The sequence below is a fragment of the Crocuta crocuta genome, unplaced genomic scaffold, assembly GCF_008692635.1.
Source record: "Crocuta crocuta isolate KB4526 unplaced genomic scaffold, BGI_CrCroc_1.0 scaffold170, whole genome shotgun sequence".
Taxonomy (NCBI): domain Eukaryota; kingdom Metazoa; phylum Chordata; class Mammalia; order Carnivora; family Hyaenidae; genus Crocuta; species Crocuta crocuta.
In genome coordinates, this window is record NW_027527853.1 from 3,138,147 (window position 1) to 3,157,333 (window position 19,187).

At 47.2% G+C, this 19,187-nt stretch overlaps 1 protein-coding gene across 1 annotated transcript in view; it reads left to right on the top strand.

Annotated features, from left to right (window-relative positions):
- The window catches only part of TLL2 (tolloid like 2), a 124,009-nt gene that overhangs the window by 37,700 nt on the left and 67,122 nt on the right, over positions 1-19,187 (top strand). The window contains exon 5 of the mRNA XM_077780354.1: positions 18,313-18,390. Coding sequence (XP_077636480.1) covers positions 18,313-18,390 — 78 coding nt within the window. The remainder of the gene's footprint in view (positions 1-18,312; positions 18,391-19,187) is intronic.

Here is a 19,187-nt window from a genome sequence, read left to right on the forward strand (position 1 = left end):
TCTGCTGCTGGAGCTACTACCTTAGAAAGCTGGAGAGGAAAAAGAGGCTGTCAGGGAGCAATCTTATTGTCTCCACCATCTCCTCCAGAACTTTGGAGGAGGGAGTGCCCGGAGAATAAGGTCTTGGTGACCTCTTTCCTCTAAGTGTATTGTACTTGACATTTAGGGGTTCATAGACCCCTTTGAGAGTCTGATGAATATTATGAGCATTTCTCTGAGAAAAAAGGACACACATACACACACACACGCACAATTTTGCTTGGAATTTCAAGAGATTTAACTGGATCCCAAGTTATGAAACACTTGGTCTCCCTTTTCTGAGTGCTTCTGCACTGTTGGAAATGTTCTCCATTTCATGTGGTGCAACTACAGTGTAGAAAAGCTTGGATGGTGGAGTCAGGCAGGCCCGGGTTTGCCTCTCTGGCTCCATATCGATTAGCTGGGGAACTGAGGGTGACTCATTCCCTATATGTAAAATGGGATATCAATGCCTGTCTTGCGGGGGTGGGGTGGGGGGTTTGAAAAGTGGGACAGGTAAAGCACTTGTGCCAGGGCCTGACACCTGGTAAGCACCCAATAAATACTAGCCGTGATGGCCACACCAGTGCTGGCTCCTCTGTCTTCTCTTCTCTCTGGACCACCTCTTTGACTCAGACTCCATACCTGCCAAATGCCCTGGAATTCTCTTTCCTTGCTCTGTGTACTCTGCAGTACCTCCCTGGGCTCTCTAGAGCTGGGCCAGCACCTCTCTGATCTGAGCAGATCCTTGGGTTTAGACCCTACTTGCCCAATTCCCTAGCCTTCCCTGGTCCATCTGAGTCAAACTCTAGGATCACGAAGTTAGCTGGAGAGATATGTGAAAATGGATTAGATGTCAATTCTCTAAGAACAACAGCAAGAATAATACTAGCTAGCATTTGCTGTTTGCTGAGTATGTCTCACATACTTTAAATACATGATCTCATTTAACCTTCACACAGTGCTTCTATATGGTAGGTACTGTTGCCAAAGACAAGATTAGGACTTAACTCTGATGTCAAAGGTCCTACTTTTAGCCTCTATGCTCCATTGCTTCCAGAAATAGCTGCTGGCATCAGCATCACCGGTGACACTGTCCCCTTGAGCTAGGGAGACTTGGAAAGACATGGAAGAGTTCCATGTGCTAATGGGGCTACACCTCTGCATGTCCTCTGTTGTCTCAGGTCGCATTCAGTGTGTGCTTTGCTACATCCCCCAGCCTATCCCAGCCATGACTTGTCTTTGGTCTTGGCTCATCCACTCCCTTTCATTCCAGCATCAGGCTGGGCACATGAAAGATGTCAGACAAACATTTATGATCTGTGGATGGGACCATGAGCCTCAGGAGTGCTGGGTGGCCTCCGTGCTTTCCTGCTCCTCTGCTCCCCCCAGAGGCCAGTTTGGGTTAGGACTGTTTGCTTGAATACGGGATGCCTCAGACCCCAGCTGGGAGTGGGTGTCAGCAATGATAGAAATGCTTGGGGGGTGGCGCCCTTGAGCTGGGCAAGCCCTGATCACCTTGCAGGAAGTGTCTGAAAAGGGCATCCGTTAGCCAAGTGGTCAATAGCTTATCTTTACTGGGCCCTTCACATAGATTCCCAGGTGGAAAATGCAGTCCTTAGGTCTTTTCCATGCCAGAGAGGGAGTGCCAGCATTCCTGCTCACTCCTCCAGAGCGCCTTTCATCCTTCTCCTCCCAGACCTGCAGCCCCCACCCCAGGTGACTGCTCCAATCATCTCTGCATTCTTATGAGAAATTCTTCTTGGCTCCCATGGTGTAGACCTTGATCTTCACTTGCTTGAACTCCTGTTCTGGCACGTGTCTGCTTCAGAGCTCTGCTGACCCTCTGACACCAAATTTCCCTCCCTCTTTCCTTCCTTCAAATAACAGATGCTATTCGGGTCCTCTTCTGTGCTCAGCACAGAGGCTACAGCAGAACCCACTTTCTGTCTTGCCATTCAAGAGATGGAATTTGAATGATGGATGTGATTATGGTCATGCTTTAGAGTGTAGGAGGAATGTGGAAGCCTGGAGGGCAGGACATGGGATATAAAGCCCCTGCTGGTGTGGGGCAGCCACGAACCTCCCAGAGGACGTGTGGTCCAGCAGGCAGAGCCCACACCCAGAGGGAAGTTCCCAGGTGACAGCTGTCATCCAGGCAGGAGTTGGTGTTAGGGGTCCAGCCTGGGACACAGGGTCTGCCAGGGGGCAGAGCAGGGCCACTGGGTGGGCAAGGGCAGAAACCAAGGCAAATAGCCTCAGAGGGACCTTTAGTAGAACTCATGGGAAGTTCCAGTTTTATGCTGTGAGCTTGAGAGAACAGGCTGGGACCCCTGATCCTTCCGGGGTGTGGGTATTAGGGAGGGCCTATAGGCTGGAGACTTGGCATGAAGACACGGGTCAGCGATTAGGCAGGAGTACCCAGATCCAAACTGGGTCAAAGGTGAAGTGCTGCGGAGACCCTCCGGTGTTGAGCCTAAACTCCCTATACTCCCTGCAACCTAGGACAGGGCTGGCCATAGCGTCCAGGTAGGCTCAGCCCACAGATCGCGGCCAGAGCCAGGAGGGGAGGGGGACAGTGGGGCAGGAACTGGATGAGGCCTGGCAGCTATTTTGCCCATAAACTCTCCGATTTAGTAAGATGATTTGAGATGATAAAGAGGCATCTGATAAAATGCACATCTGGAAGGAAAAAACAATGCAACATAAGGATTCTATCATCTCATTCCCTGGGGCCTCGTTTAGAGGTTGACTTATACCTTGGATTGAAGCCAGAGTTCGCTGTGAACTTGAAGTGTTAGGAAAAGTAAATTCGCTTTTAGGTTGATTTTTGTTGTGACTGCATCTCTCAGAATTTGGGGAAACTGGGCTGGGAGTCCACTTGGAGCCACAATGGGGTGCAGAGCTGGGTGGTGAGTGAGGGTCGGGGAGCACCCTCAGGCATTCATCCAGGGTGCTGCAATCCTGGGCTCCTCATGGACCTCGATTCCGGGAGCCTACGTCAGAATTGGGAGATTAGCTTGAGAAGCCAGGACAGACAGGATTTAGTACCTGGCATTGTAGGCAAAGTTCTCTCCGTTTCAACATACAGAATCCCACTCAAGATAGCTCAAGTAAAGAATTTACTTAACAATATATTCCCTGGGCCACCTACGGACAGAAGCTGGGGAGAGCTGGCCTCTTGTGGACTGGGCTAGGAATTGGAGAGAGAGGAGCAAAGCTGGCCTCTCATCTCAGGGGCCATAAAATGCCTCAGTTTTGCTTTTGCCTCCTCTTGCATGTGACCCATCATGGCATGGCCACCATGCCTGAGTTCCCATCATGATCCTCATCTCGAGCGTCCCCCGATGGATGCCCACAGTACCTCCCTAGGTAGGAGTACTATGGAAGTCCTAAGAGTGGAAGGGTCTCCCAGGGAGGCCGTATAACGTGAGCTGACCCGGGGCTGACACAGAGCCCCAGGGAGGTAGGAGGAGGAGACATAGTTATGGTGGAAGCAGGTGGCAGGTCTGTGTCTGTGGCTCCAGAGAGGAATGAATGATGGAGCGGCCTCCGGTTTGAGAAGCTGAGGGGCATGGAGGTGTGGAGGCAGTTCCTTTCAGGTAAACTTGGTCCTGGGGCCAAGCCTGGGAGCCTCACACCCACTTTGCCATTTCTGTTCTTTCCATGGGAAAATACTTTGAGTTCCCATCAGCCATCTTAACACATGGAATTGGGAACACAGTCCCATGAGAGCCGACTCCCTGTGTCAGATGAGGATCCAGTCGTTGCCTCTCAGTTTGGGCCGATAGAAAGATTGTGCCTTTCCTCCTCAGTTCTTTTTTTTTTTTAAGTTTTATTTATTTTTGAGAGAGAGCGTGAGCAGGGGAGGGTAAGACAGAGAGAGAGGGAGACACAGAATCCAAAGACAGGCTCCAGGCTCTGAGCTAGCTGTCAGCACAGAGCCCGACGTGGGGCTCGAACCCACAAATGATTGGTTCATGACCCGAGCCGAAGTCGGACGCTTAACCAACTGAGCCACCCAGGCAGCCCCCTCCTCAGTTCTTAATCTGATTCCACTTTCACTGTCCTTTAACTGTGTATGTTTTTGTTTGTATTTATTGAATGGGATTCCGTTTCCTGTTTTTAATTTAAATTGTAGTTTATCTCTAGAGCAGAATGAAATGAAATAAACCATTCTTAAAGCAATCTTATCTATGCTCCAATCAATTGTTCTAATATCAGTGGCCTAGATATAAAAAATACTCCCTACCCTGACTTAAGAGAACCCTGTGGCAAATCCTTTTTGACAAACTAAGGGATGCTTTTATCCAGTAAGTAATCACTCCCTAAATATTTTAGTTTTCTTAAAGCTATGCACCTTTGCTTTTATATCTCTTGGCCTCTTCGAGACGTGTGTGGGGTTTTTTTTAATTTTTTAAAATGTTTTATTTATTTCTGAGAGAAAGGGACAGCGTGAGCAGGGGAGGGTCAGAGAGAGAGCAAGACACAGAATCCGAAGCAGCCTCCACACTCTGAGCTAGCTGTCAGCACAGAACCTGATGTGGGGCTCGAACCCACAAACCATGAAATCATGACCTGAGCCGAAGTCGGACGCTTAACCGACTGAGCCACCCAGGTGCCCCGAGATGTGTGTGTTTTGGTACAGCTAGAGATAGGCCTCTGTCACAAATGCATTTGCTACTCAGGTATTTTCTTCCTGGGTGTGATAATGAACTCATTTGTTTTTGGACAAAACCAGTGTCTCAGCCCTTCGGAGTTACCCACTGCACAACAGGTAGACCTTGGCCATGTCACTTCACGTCATGGGACATAATTTTTCTTATCTGTAAAAGCCCTTTTAGTATCTATAAAAGCTCTATGCTTCCTGAGGGCCAACAATGAGTCTCTTGGTTCTTTTGCCAAAGATAACCCATAAATATGTGGAGACTAAATGCGTGGTTTCTGCTACATGCACAGTTAATTAGAGAGCCAGTGTATCTCTGGTTTCTCCCTCATTTGATGCCTCATGGAACTTCAGAATGTTCTGCTCAAATTGCATCTAACTTGGACCTTCTAAGGGCCTTCCAATGGGCTCCCACACACGTTGGCAGCAATCCGGCGGTGATCCCCTTTGCCCTTAGAAAATGATGACAAACTGCGATGGGTAGGAGAGAGAAGGTTAGGAAAGCTGAGGCTGCCTCACGAAGCAGAGCTACCGAGTGCCAGTGACAAGTGCGCCGTACAGCAAGCTGGAGATGCAGCTTGAGGGGCAGCAGGGGGTCCCGCCCACCCATTGTGAGTCTGGGATGGGACCCTCCCCTTCTTCTGTCGTGCTAACCTGTGGCTGATGTGTGGGATGTGTGGGATGTGTGCGATGGCTGAAGCAAAGTCACATTTCTTCTGGGGCTGTTTACATAGAGGTCTGCAGGCCATTATTTCTGCAGTTTCCAATGAGAGGAGGTGACGATGGTGGTGGCGTTGCCAGTGGAGTCTCACCCTGAGTTCTTCTGGTCATCGTCTTTCTCTTTGGTGTCTTTCAATGAGCGGTTTGCCCGCAAACAGCAAGAGAAAAGCCGCAGCTGGCCTTGGCACTGAGCCTCTAACTCGCTCCCACTAGTCCTTGTTTCTGCTTCCCAGGTTCTCTGCCACCCTCCTGCACCCCTAGCCCTGGGCTGCTGTTGCCCGAGGAAGGAGACCCTGTCTTCCCAGACACTGGCACCACCTAGAGGCATGGCTTTCCCATCCGCTCTGCAGCCCAGAGGCCCTGAGCGGTCAGCCCACCAGCCAAATCTGGTCTGCAGATGTGTTTTGTTTGTTTTGTAGTGCTCACAGTTTTAAATTTACTGCCAACATTTAAAAAAAATCAGATTTCTCATAAAAATCCAGAACTCTGACTTCTCTTGAAAAGTTGGGAGCTCTGGCCATGCTGGGCCAGCATTTCCACGTGGCAACAATCGGTGGAGTTGCATAGTGACAGGCTGGACTCTGGGGGAGCATGTGCTATGCGGTTGGCCACAGACCCCACTACCCCTGTTCATCTCTCACACCCAGCCTCTTTCACTCCGATGCGTTACTTGCCTGGGCCCCCAGCTCCAGGCATCTGAATTTGCATATCAGGCCAGTGGGGAAAGGACACCACCTCTGGACCCTAAGTCAGGTCCCATGGCACTGACCATGACTCTTATCTCTTCTCCATCAAGGGAGGAGAGTCAGAGCGTCAACTACTGTCTGGTCATTTGAAAGAAGATCCTTCTTCTGGAGCCTCTCTTCTCTTCCTTGAACTTCCAGTCTCTGGCCCCTCCCAGCAATACCACATGCCGTGTCCTGGCCTCTGCATGGCATTGGCGAAAAAACACAAAAAAGGCAAACAGGGTACTCAGTGTGTTGTGGGAGGGTGGAGGGTGTAATGGCCCAGCAAGTGCATCGGCATCAGAACAGATTCTTTCTGCCCTAGTGAATTAGTGGGGCAGGACCATTCATAGATATTAACCTCTCTAAAACAAAGGGGCCATCACACTTCACTGACATATGCCATCACCCAGAAAGACTGTAGTCACTTTAACCTCTGTTTACGTATATTATCTCTTCAAAGTGGAGGCCTTGCTCTGCAGTTCTCCTTGAATTGAGCTGACTTCTATCCAGAAAGATCAAAGACAGGCTATGGAACTCCGTGACCCTCTTTGTACTTCTCTCCTCCAGTTCCCTGGAGAGGGTTTGGGTTAGTCTTCCTTTCTTTGATTTCCTGAGTTCCTTGCTACTCTTTCTGAGACCCAATTCCTGGGGCTTGCTCTTGGAGATTACTGTTACAGATTACCTTCTGTATATCTTGATTGATCATTTGGTCGTCTGTGCAAACACCATGTGATAAAACCCTCCTGAGATTTTCTCTGATGACACATGTGTGCCTCTTCTGAAGAATGTTTTACCACGTTGTGAGAATCCTAACCCTTGAGTCCAGGCTATCCTTTCTTCATTATCTGCAGGTTTCCCTTCAACCTCTGCTCCTGTCCCCCAAGGGACAGAGCCATGAGGCAAAGACCAAGGGCCCTGGGTTAGATCCTCCTGGGTCTGTTGCATATCAGCTGATGACCCCTCCCTCTCCCCCTAATTTCTGAATAATAATCTCAACACCATCTACTTCATATTCTTTCCTGGTGGTTTGGCGATGTTTCCTCTACCACATAGTGTGTTTTTACAAGTAGTGTTAGTATTTGTGCCTCGTTCATCTATGTGTCTTCTTATGTTAGTTTCTTTATATGTTTTAATAGTTGGTGAGTTGCATCCTTCCCATTGCCCTTGCTCTTTGTTTTTTGTTTTGTTTTTTTTTTTAGAAGTGTCTTGGATAACCTCACTTGTTTATTCTTTTAGGTGAATTTAAGGATCACTTTCCTACAAAAATCTACGAGGATCCCAACAAAATCTACTTAGAATTTGGGTCATGATTGCATTAAATCCATAGCTTCATTTGGAGAAACTGACACATTTATAATATTTAGTCAGTCCATCCAGGAACATGGAATGTCTCTCCTTCACTTACTATTATTTTTACAAATTGCAATGAAGTGAATAATTCTCCTATTGCAGTTATACACATTTCCTGTTAGAGTTACCCCAAATCTCTTATGTTGACTGTCTGTAACGCTTCTTTCCACTGGCATATTTCAGCATGATGGCTGCGAAAGGGAGTGCCTTTTTCACATCTCAGAGCAGACAAAGGCTTCCCTCCTCCCCACTTCTCATAACCGGCTGCAGACCGAACAGGGGTTGTACCATCACCTAAACAGCTCACCTAGGCACCCTCCTCTCCATCTCTGTGGTCTGTCCACTTCAGGATGTCATCACTTCTTGCTGGGAGACTAACCTCAATGTCCAATGTGCTCTTTCCTCCCTTCCTGCTTGTCTGCAAGGCCCATCCCAGGCCTGGGTTTACATCACGGAAGAGGTTGGAGCTTGTGTTTTAGAGAGTGTCATGGATGCAGGCAGTTAATATGCAAGCACCGAAACGAGATCATTGCTTGTTCAGTGAGCCCAGAAGGGAATAAATGGGGACTGGAGAAGGTTCTTCCAGAAACTTCCTTTTATGCATTCAGCTATTTATAAGCCCAAATTTTGTCTAAATTTTGGCCCTCAGCATCTCAAAGAAGGATTTAATTGGTGTCCCATCATTCTCCTCGGTTTGTGCTGTCTCACCATCAGCCCTGAACACTGTGGGTCTGAATTTCTACCCCTGTGCCTCTCTAATGCGCCACCGCTGCCATACCTGACCATTCTCTGCTTTAGAAGCACACCTCTTCAGAAGCTTCTAGAAATCTATGTGTAGGAGAAGCCCTAAATTGCTCTTTAGTATAAAGGCTGTCAGTGGAGGCACATGGGCCTGGGGTTGCATCTGGGTTTTGCCTCTTACTATCTGGGTTTTGTGAACAAGGGTGAGCTGTTTAGAGTCAGTATTGATAGTAGTAACAGCAGTAATAGCTGACTCAATGAGTGCCGATGTGGGGGCAGGCATTGTTCTATGCCTTCCATGTATTATCCCTCTTCATCTTCATAACAGCCCTACGAGGTGAATCCTTCTTCTATGGGTGAGGCAACTGAAGGGGAAAGTGGTCAATGATGTGTTTGAGGTCCAACAGCTAGTCAGTGGTGAAGCGGAGGCTTTACAGGGAAGCATTCTAACTCTGGAGCATGCACTGTAGGGTCCACCTTGCAAACCGCCTGATTTGCCTGAACTTCAGATACATGGAGATCAGGTAGGTGATAGGTGGGCTGTTACATTCGTGCCCCCTTGACAAACCTTACCTGGCACAGTCATTTGCTGGTACTGCCCTCTCCCTTAGGGACTCTGGGCTCAGCCCAAAGTGACTTGCTTTGGCCAGTGGGAAACTAGGAAGCATGATGTAAGCAGAGGCTTTTACACAGCACTGGAACATTGGAACTTACCATTTTGGAAGGCTGCCTCTTGGAAGCGTTCTGCGTTAGGAAGCCCAACGGAGCCATGCTGTTAGGAAGCCCAAGAGGACTGTGTACAGAGGCCGTATGGAAGAGAGCCCCAGCCCCAGACTATGGCTCCACATGAGCCACTATGGCCACCCCTTAGCCAGTTGCGCTATCCCAGCTAAGACCCCAGACACTGTGGAGCAGACAAGCAAGCACCATTTGTTCTTTGCTGCCATTCCCAGCCCACAGAATCAGAAGTGAGCATAAAATGGTTAATTTAAGCCACTCGGTTGAGAGGGATAGCTTGTTATGCAACAATAAATGATGAAAACAGCCTTCAAAGAAACCAAGGCCAGGCTGGGTATGAAAGATGTGGGCCAAGTGACAAAAGCGCTTGGAGTCCAGGGCTCAGGAGAGCACTGGAGGTGTGAAGCTGGGTGAGCAACAGGTACTGCTGCTTTGAGAACACACCCAAGGAAGAGATGTGGCATAGCTGTAACAAGCAGGGACCAGAAAAAATGCCGATGCAGGCATTCAGAATAGGTGGAGGGTCCAATGCTAAACAAAATGGATGTCTGGCAGGAGGCTCTGGGAAGACAGTGCTCAAATTTGCATGATTAAGAAGCCCCCCCCCACCCCCCCCCAATGTGAGCTTCTGCCTGGAGTGGTAGCAAATTCTGAGGCCTCATCAGTCAGTGCTTGGATGCAGGTGGAAGGCAGGTAACTGGCTGGAGAAGGAGGACGGGACCTCAGAACTGCTCACCCAGCACTGTCTGAGGGAAGGTTCTGACAGGTCCTCTCACCCAGCCATGAGTTTCCTGCCTTCCATCTTGCCAAGGTGTGGACTCATTACTTTTTCTTTCCACAGTCAGAACAGAAAAAAATGATGGGACCACAACTTTTCCATCTGCATAAACACAGCTGTGTTTCGTGCATTCCCAGTAGAGAAAGGTTTTGCCTGTGTGCGCGCATATGTGTGTACGTGTGTCTATAGGTGTGCATTACAAAGTGCAGAGCACGTGTTCATAGGCAAGTATGTGCGGTAGTGTTTTGGTCTTTTCTTTGGAAATCCTTTATTTCTTGATTGTAAATGTAATCTGTTGAACACAAATTGGAAATTACCAAAAAGTATGTAAGAAAATAAAGTTCACCCCAAAATTGCCAACCAGAGATCATCACAATGGGTATTGTGGATATTTCCACCCTGGATTTTCCCCCCATCTTTTTTGTATCTGCTTTTTCAAAAAAGATGGGATCATACATATTTTCTTATCTGTTTTTTGACTTACAATATGGCCATTTTCTCCAGTTAGTAAATTGTCTTCTAAAACACTTTATGAGGTTACATAGTGTTCCATTATATACTATTTCATTTTACTACCCCCCTATTGGGAGGTGTGGTTATTACAGTCTTTATTATAAAAATGTTGAGATAAATAGTCTTTGTCTTTACGGCCAATCAGTTCCCTAGTGCCAATATCTAGAAGTCATGTTATTGGGTCAAAGTCATCTTACTGCCTATTTTGATACATCTTGTTAAATTGCCTCATAAAATGTTGCCAATTTATATTCCTCCTGTACCAGCAGTGTATAAGAAAGAACTCCTTTTCATTATACACTTGCTGATATTAAATCATTTCATTAACAAATGCTGGCAGGGATCTTCTAACTCATTTTCCCTTTCCCTTCTGTAGCATTTGAAGTTTGGCATAGATAGAAGGTTTACTTGGCACTGAGTTGCTTAGGATTACACATTGATTACCATAGCAGTTGACTAGTTCATTCCTAAATCAGCCTGTTAAGGGGGCTTGGCCTCCTTCCCCCCCCCCCCCAATGAATAATTAAAACCTCAGCTGAGCAGGTGTTTCTTGCACTGAGGAAGGTGAGGTGTGCAGTTATTTTATCCGTCGGCCTTGCCTGAGATGCTCACTGATACTGCCCAAGCACAGGTGTGGGGTAGAGGGCAAGGGTTAGGAAAATGGATGCTGCACTCAGACAGGCCAGACTTGGAATGCAAATTCAGTCACTTACCAGCTGGGTGACCTCCAACAACTTACTCATGACCCTCCGTTTTCTCTTCTGTAAAAGAGGAATAATATTACTTATTCATGGGATTGCTGTGCATATTACATATGACCAAAGGGCATGGCAAATTAAGACTGCTTAAGACATGGTTGTGAGGATAAGACTCCCAAGCCCCACACAGGCTGGCTGTGCGTTCCTCAGGCGCCAGCGCCCACCGTGTGCCCTTAGCCCAGCTGTGGCCACGCGAGACTCACTTTCCTTCCCCAGGACGTTTTCACTTGCTGGGTTTTTGTTTGTTTGCTTCCTTTTGCTTTTTGTTTTGTCTTGTTTTGCCTTTTTTTTCTTTTTTTTTTTTTTTTGCTAGAATACTGTCCCCAGATGAATATCCCCTTTTCATCATTTAGGGTCTCAGGCCAAATGCCATCTGCTCAGAGAAGCCTCCCCTGGGCTCCCATCCCCTACTGTTCTTTCATAAACCTGTTGTAATTTCTTCAAAGTGCTTAATCCTGCCATGCAATGATCTCATCGTTTATTGTTGATTTTCATCCTCTGCACGAGAGCCATGAAGGCACCCTGAAGGTGGGTCCTGTGTGCCATGTCTTCAGGAACCCGGCACAGTGCTGCCCAAAACAGGCACTCAACCAACGTTTATTGAATGAATGGACTAGTAATGAAGTGATTTTTAGGATCTTGTGTTGAAGATTTTTTTTTTTATTAGAATAAAGCAACACAGATGCATGATAGGTTTACCTCTAGAGGGTCAGAGCTGTAAATACAGGTATATTCAAAGTGGTAAATGCAGAGCGGCAGAGGTATTCCAGGCCGGGTTACTTCAGTGTGTAAATGCGATATGTACTAAAGGATTTGACACCCGACCATCTGGAAAGAATCTCAATCACTCTTCTCAATGGCTGTGTCTCTCCAGTGATACCTTACCTGCTCTAAGCCGCAGTCACCCTGTGTATAAGATGCGAATGAGAGCCACCTCAGAGGTTTGGCTTGAGGCTTGAATAGGTAAATGTATGTGTGTACCTGCAAATAATCAACACTTTAAAAATGGTAGTTATTCTTGTGTTTAAGAAAACCAAGGACTAAAAAATGTTAGGCTCTACAAATGAGGGATCGAAGGAATGATTAATATAAAGTTTTGTTTATGATTAGCATGCTAATGAATATTCACAGTCACTATGCATGAGCATATATCCAATAGAGCAATACTGAACTATGGAACAAGACTGTCCTCTTGGGCTTTGGAAAAGCCCATCTCTTTCTGCCTAGATGTCTTTGGATGTATACAGTTAATATTTCATTAATTATGGTGGAGGAGTGTTGTGTATACATCAATGTCTCATATGATGCATATAATTAAGCTACTTTTTGTTGGGAGCGGAAGAAAATTGGGCTTTTCCAAAGAAAAGCAGCTTGCTCCCAAAGTTGCTAACAGATTGCTTCTTAATTGAACTTGGGAGGTGAATTATATGGTGAATTAGAAAAAAGAACAACTCTGAATTTAGTGAATTGTTCCATAAAGGAAACTGTGGGATTGAATTGCAAATGCTGGATAGAAACATTTCAGCCTGGCCCCATGCATCATGGGCCGTTGACCTCTGCTGTGTTTCAGTGAGAGCGTGAACAGGCCTGCAGCTCTCTTTTCAAGGCCTGGAGGGCATTCTTTCCCAGAGACCAGCTGTAAGCCTGGGTTTCTTATGCAAAGGAGACGTTTGAATAAGCCCCTGTGACTAATGAAATCTATAAGGTCTTTGCATATCCTCTCACTAAAGAGGTAATTAACCAAAGATCAAATATGGGCATTTATACGTATTTTTTTCAAACATTTTTTGTCTTGCAGTTACACCCAAGGAAGACTATATCCCCACACCCTGAGTGCTCCCTTCCCCATTGTCCGCAATCTTTGTCTGTGTCAGGCTCTATTTCTTTTCCTGGTTCTGCGGTGCCCATGGCTGCAATTCCAACCACAGTCACACCTGTCTTACTCATTTGCTAGCTCTTACTGAAAGAGAGCAACATTTCTTATTGATTTAGATGTGAGAAATGACTTTTTTAGTGTTTGATGTCTGTTTCCAACCCCACATCTTTTGTTACCGGTAAGCTTGGGAAGTAAGAGTTTGGTTGTAAGGAAATATCATGAGATAAGACTGCCTCTTACAGGTCCTCTGAGTAGTGACTCTCAACTTTGGTTGTATCTTAGAATCATCTGAGGAGCCTTTGAAAATCGCAAGGCCCAGCCCAGGCCCAGACTGATTAAATAAGAAAAACTCTGCTGGTGGGACCCAGGCATCAGTATTTTTCTACAAAGTCTCCCAGGTGATCCAAAATTGCACTGAAGGTTGAGAACCATTGTTCCGAGAATACCTGCTTTCCTCTCCTCGTAAAAGTTGACGAAGACAAATTTTCCCATCAGTTAGGCTGAGTTAGAAATGATTGAGTTCTTTTTTTTTTTTTTAAATGTTTTATTTAGTTCTAGGAAAAAGAGAAAGAGACAGCGTGAGCAGGGGAGGTTCAGAGAGAGAGGGAGACACAGACTCTGAAATAGGCTCCAGGCTCTGAGCTGGCAGTCAGCACAGAGCCCGACGCGGGGCTCGAACCCACGAACTGCGAGATCATGACCTAAGAGAAGTCGGACGCTTAACCGACTAAGCCACCCAGGCGCCCAGATTGAGTTCTCTTTTTAAGCACTGCCTACCTGACTTATCCATCCATCCATCTCATATTTTATTGGGTGTCCGCTATGTGCCAGGCACAGTGCTGGGTGTTCATTGTTGGACAGGACAAGATCCCTTTCATCGAGATGCTTGCTAAAAACTAGAAACCAAACTGAGGGATCAGCTGAATGGACAGGAGATGCTGATACCTTGTGGTAAGGGACGTGAATCAGCCCAGGCACTGTGATTGCACAGAGCAGAGTGCCTGAAACTTGGGAGAAGCAGTGGGGCAGTGTCCCAGAAGAAGCAGTGTCCCTGCTGACACTTGAAGCACCGGCTGGATTTGGCCAGGTGAAGAGGTGGGTGTGGCTGAAGAACATAGAAATCAAGGTGCTGTAGTAGCTTGGGGTGGCTGGGTGGGAGAGGGGGAAGTAGTAGCAGCCTCAAGGCACCAGGTGGAGGAGGCGGACAGAGCCTGGCAGAGGGGCCAGGCAGTCCTTTCAGGAGTTAGGACTCATCCCAAGGACAGTGGGAGCCTCAGGACAGGTTTCATCGGGGGAGTGGCCAAACCACATTAACTTCAGGTGGGTCCCAGGCTCAGCTGTACTGGAAGCATGAGATTCGCTGCCCTTCTGAGAAAAAAAGACAGTTTCTAGTCCTCGCTGGTAAGGATGACAGAGTGGGGATTTGTGTTCTTAACTGCCCAGGGCTTCCAGCTCTCATAGGCCTCCTGGAAAATGCCGTGGGTCCCTTGGGACCCTCCCCAGCTTCTCCCAGACACCCCACTTGTTCTTTCTGGTCTTGAGGCTGAGAGGAAGAAGCACATTTGGGGATCAGAGAGGGCCTACCTCCAGCTATCACCATTGCTAACCATCTCTGTACCCTCAAGACAGGCAAGTCACTTCACCTCTTGGAGCCTTGTTTCCTCATCGGTAAAATGGGGATGTTTACGGCCCTTTTGTCATTGTGTCTTTTTGAGGCTAGAATTACAAAACACAGTACAAGAAATGCATTTAGCACTGTTTTTAGCACATGGTCAGCTCTATAACTGACATTTAGGAAACACTGATTCTTCCCCCCTCCCCCGCTATCTACTGGGGGGAGACACCCGCTCTCCCCTCAACTCCAGAGCTTTTGCTCCTATTAAGCTCTAAGCGCCAGGAGGCCAATAGATCAGAAGTCCTTGACCCCCACCCTCCTCTGCCTGCTGAGAGCTGAATAACAGTCTCTCCTGGCCTTTGACTGCCCACTGGCCTCTTTGCCTACTACTCTATCCCTCACAAATCATCCCGCCTCCCTGCCTCCAAGCACACTTCCACCCCAGGGCCTTTGCACCCGTTGCTTTTTCACTTTGGAATGTTCTTACCCAGATTATCTGTAGACTCTCTCCCTCACTTTCTTCAGGCTTCTGTTTTTCTACCTCACATGAAATAGCAACGCCTCATCCCTAATGCTCGCTGTTCCCCTCACCCTCATTTATTTTCTTTGTAGTGCTTATCGGCAACTGACTTAAATATTCAGTTGCCTATTTGTTTATTGTTTTCTTCCCTACCGTCCGTCAGAATATAATTTCCATGAGGTCAGGGTAGAGTTTGTTCTGTGTTGTATCCTGAGCAGCAGAAACAGCATCTGGCATGTAGCAGGTGTCGGATAAATATTTGTTGAATGAGTTAGTGCCTAAACAAACCCATTACCTCATTTGGTCTTCAAAACAAACAGCCCATTTGACAGATGAAAAATACAAACATCCAAGGTCTTATCTGCAGTTACGCAGTAAAGACTAAGCTAGTCAGACCTTTGGCTTCAGCCTCTTCTTCACTCCACACATGCCACATTCCTGCACTGGCCAGCGATTTTCATACCATCAGGATTTCCCCTGACCTTTAGCCTGAGAGGAAATGATATCGCAACTGGAAGAATACCCAGAGGGCTGGGAGCTGGCAGCGAATGCACCGGCAGCTGCAGGGAGTGTGTGAGTGGATTCCGTGTTGGCCAGAAAGACAGGAGAATGAACAGGATGAAGGCACACAAAAATGTCAGCGTGCGCCTGGTCCACTGCCAGTGTCATAGTCAGGAGAGGGAAAGAGGTGGTCTGCGTGGAGGAGGTTGATATTCGGGACCACAGGATCATCTCCCATGCTTGTCCAGGGCCAGGCCATTGGATTGCGTGTTTGGGACCCTCCCTTGAGCATTGTTGGAAGCCTGTGAGCTGTGGGGCACAGCAAAGAGGCTTCCAAATATCTTGAGCCCCCAGCTTCCCTGATAGGCTGGCAACCCTGGGCTAATCATTTTGTGTCTCAGTGTTCTCCTCTGGAAAATGGGGTCCCATTCTGCCACAGACTGTTCTACTCAGGGTCAAAGAAGATATGGGGAGACTGCTTTGTAAGCTGCAAATTTCTAAACAAATGCAAGAAACAATTTTGCACAAGTAGATTGTCTTGTAGTTGCTTTGATGTGGTTTCATATATATAATAGACTCTCCTGGATGTAAGCTTTGCCCTCAGATCTGCTCCCTGGTGTCACAGCCTGCCCAGTTGCTCAACTCCCAAACGTAGGAGTCATTAGGAGCCCCTCTCAGTCCCTCGGATCTAGTCCATCAACCTCCCTGTTTCCCTATCTGCAACCATATCCCTGTGGATCCCGTCTCCCTCTCTGCCATGTTCCCCCTTGCCCACCATGAGCCCTTACGCGTGGCAAGCTCATTCTCCATCCAGATTCTTTCCTGATCCCGGCCCAGACCTCTGTGTCAGTTTCTTTGACTGCAGTGGTCAGACAAGGCCCTTTTTGAGCAGCTGCCCCAACCATGCTCTACCACATACTGCATTTGCTCTTCAGATTTTCTGAACCTACAATGATTTTGTCCCTTTGTTTTCTTACCTTGTGTTTATTGTCCAGCCACCCATTTCACCCATCTGTCTTGTTCACTGCTGGATCCCCTGGTGCCTGGAGCTGCACACAATTTTGGCTCACTGTGGGCCTAATAATATTTGCTGATTGACCACATTCCTGGTGGGGACAGATGTGAACCAGGTTTATACCCAATCGCTACTAGCAAACAAATACAAACATCACTGTCCTTGACCAAGGCAGTGTCTGCAGAGTCTAATACATAAAGTCAACAACGCAATTTCTTTTTGTTATGTTTATTTTTTTATTTTGAGAGGGAGAGAGCACACATGTGAGTGCAAGATGAGGGGCGCAGAGAGAGAGAGGGAGAGAGAGAAAATCCTAAACAGGCTCCAGGCTGTCAGCACAGAGCCCAACTCAGGGCTCAACCTCAGTAACCACAAGATCATGACCTGAACTGTAATAAGAGTTGAATACTTAACCAACTGAGCCACCCAGGCGCCCTGAAAATCAACAGAGCAATTTCTTTTTATTTTATTATTTATGTATGTATTTATTTATTTATTTTGAAAGCGATAGAGAGAGCACATGTGCACACATGCGCACGTGCACACACACACATGTGTTTATGCATGTGTAAGTGGGGAAGGGGCAGAGAGAGAGGGGAACAGAGGATCTGAAGCGGGCTCTGTGCTGACAGCAGAGAGCCTGATATGGGGCTCAAACTCACGAACTGTGAGATCATGACCCGAGCCGAAGTCCAACACTTAACCGACTGAGCAACCCAGGTCCCCCAACAGAGCAATTTCTTTTTTTTTTTTTTTTTTAGATTTTAAGTGACATATAAGGTGGCACAGCTAGTATATATGAATGTAAATAATAATAATAATAGTAACTAACAGTTTTTAAGTTTTCAGTATGTACTGCCTACTGTGCCAAGCATTTTCTTTTTCTTTTCTTTTTTTTTTTTTTACAAATAGTTTATTGTCAAGTTGGTTTCCATATAACACCCAGTGCTCATCCCCACAAGTGCTCCCCTCCATGCCCATCTCCCCCCTACCCCCCACACCCATGAGTCCTCAGTTTGTTCTCAGCATTCTTCAAGAGTCTCTCATGGTTTGNTCCATTGATGGATACTTAGGCTCTTTCCATGTTTTGGCTATTGTTGAGAGTGCTGCGATGAACATTGGGGGACATGTGCCCCTATGCATCAGCACTCCTGTATCCCTTGGGTAAATTCCTAGCAGTGCTATTGCTGGGACATAGGGGAGTTCTATTGTTAATTTTTTGAGGAACCTCCCCACTGTTTTCCAGAGGAGCTGCCAACAGAGCAATTTCTAAAATGAGATTCATCCCAAAGAGAAAACCAGAATACTTAGTTAAGCCAAGGTCAAAACTGACCACATCACCTGGTTAAAAGCAGCTGATGATTTCTCCCTACATTCCACACCAGGGGACTCCAGAAGGCTGTGTCCTGTTTACATTTGGGCTTCCTAATGGAGGTGAGGGCGAGGAAGTGGACTTCAAGGTTGTCTCTGGGATTTGCCTGTTAACTTTGTGTATTTGACTCCAAGTACACTTGAACTGGTCGAAGAGGGTAACACATTTATAATTTGTGAATTATGTGCGTGGTTATGAAAAAGCAGGTTCTTTTTTGCCCCAGCATCTAGAACGGTACCCAGCATGTGATAGGTGCCCAATCAACCTTTGTTATCAAATCTTTCCTGATCTGCCAGGGAGTCTGGTCATTCCCCAGGTGACCAGGTTTGCTCCCTCATTTCTTGGTGCTCCTACAGAGAAGGCTAGTGTGTCCTCACGCTTCTTTTCTTCCTCATTCCTTTAGGTGGGCTTGAGGAGCAGCCATTCGAGAGCTGGCCGAATGCTACAGCCATGAATACCAGCAGCGAAGAAGCCAGAAAGGGTAATCTGAGGCCCCACCAGGCCTCTGCCTCCTTGTTTTTTCTGGCTGTGGGAAATTTCACATAACATAAAATTTCCATTTTAACCATTTTAATATGTACAACTGAGTGGCATTAAGCACATTCCCAATGTTGTGCAACCATCCCTCTATCTTGTTCCAGAACATTTTTATCATCCCCAAGGGGACCGCACATCTACGAAGCACTCACTCCTCTTTAGCCCCTTACCCCCTGTCCTTGGCTTTGGAAACCTCTTATTCCACTTTATACTTTCTGTCTTAGTGGACTAGAAGCACCCGAGTCTGTGGCCATGAGGGAGTGTGTCCTTTTGTTGAGGATGGACTGGCTGCCAGAGAAAGCCGTAGAAGGGTGGTGTTTGGTTGCTTGGGGACTGTATGGTCAGCAGTTAAACTCTGCCTTCTGGGTTTGACCCTTCTCACTGGTGCTTGCCTTCTAGGTTGCAGCCCCCAAGGGCTCATAGGAGGGATCTTGAGGCTTTGGGAACCGGGTTTCTGAGGGAACAAGTGGGCATGGGAGGCAAAGTGGGGAGATAAAGCTGGGGTGGGGGCTGGGGAGGAGGGTGAAGACCAAAGANGGACTGTATGCAGCAGTTAAACTCTGCCTTCTGGGTTTGACCCTTCTCACTGGTGCTTGCCTTCTAGGTTGCAGCCCCCAAGGGCTCATAGGAGGGATCTTGAGGCTTTGGGAACCGGGTTTCTGAGGGAACAAGTGGGCATGGGAGGCAAAGTGGGGAGATAAAGCTGGGGTGGGGGCTGGGGAGGAGGGTGAAGACCAAAGA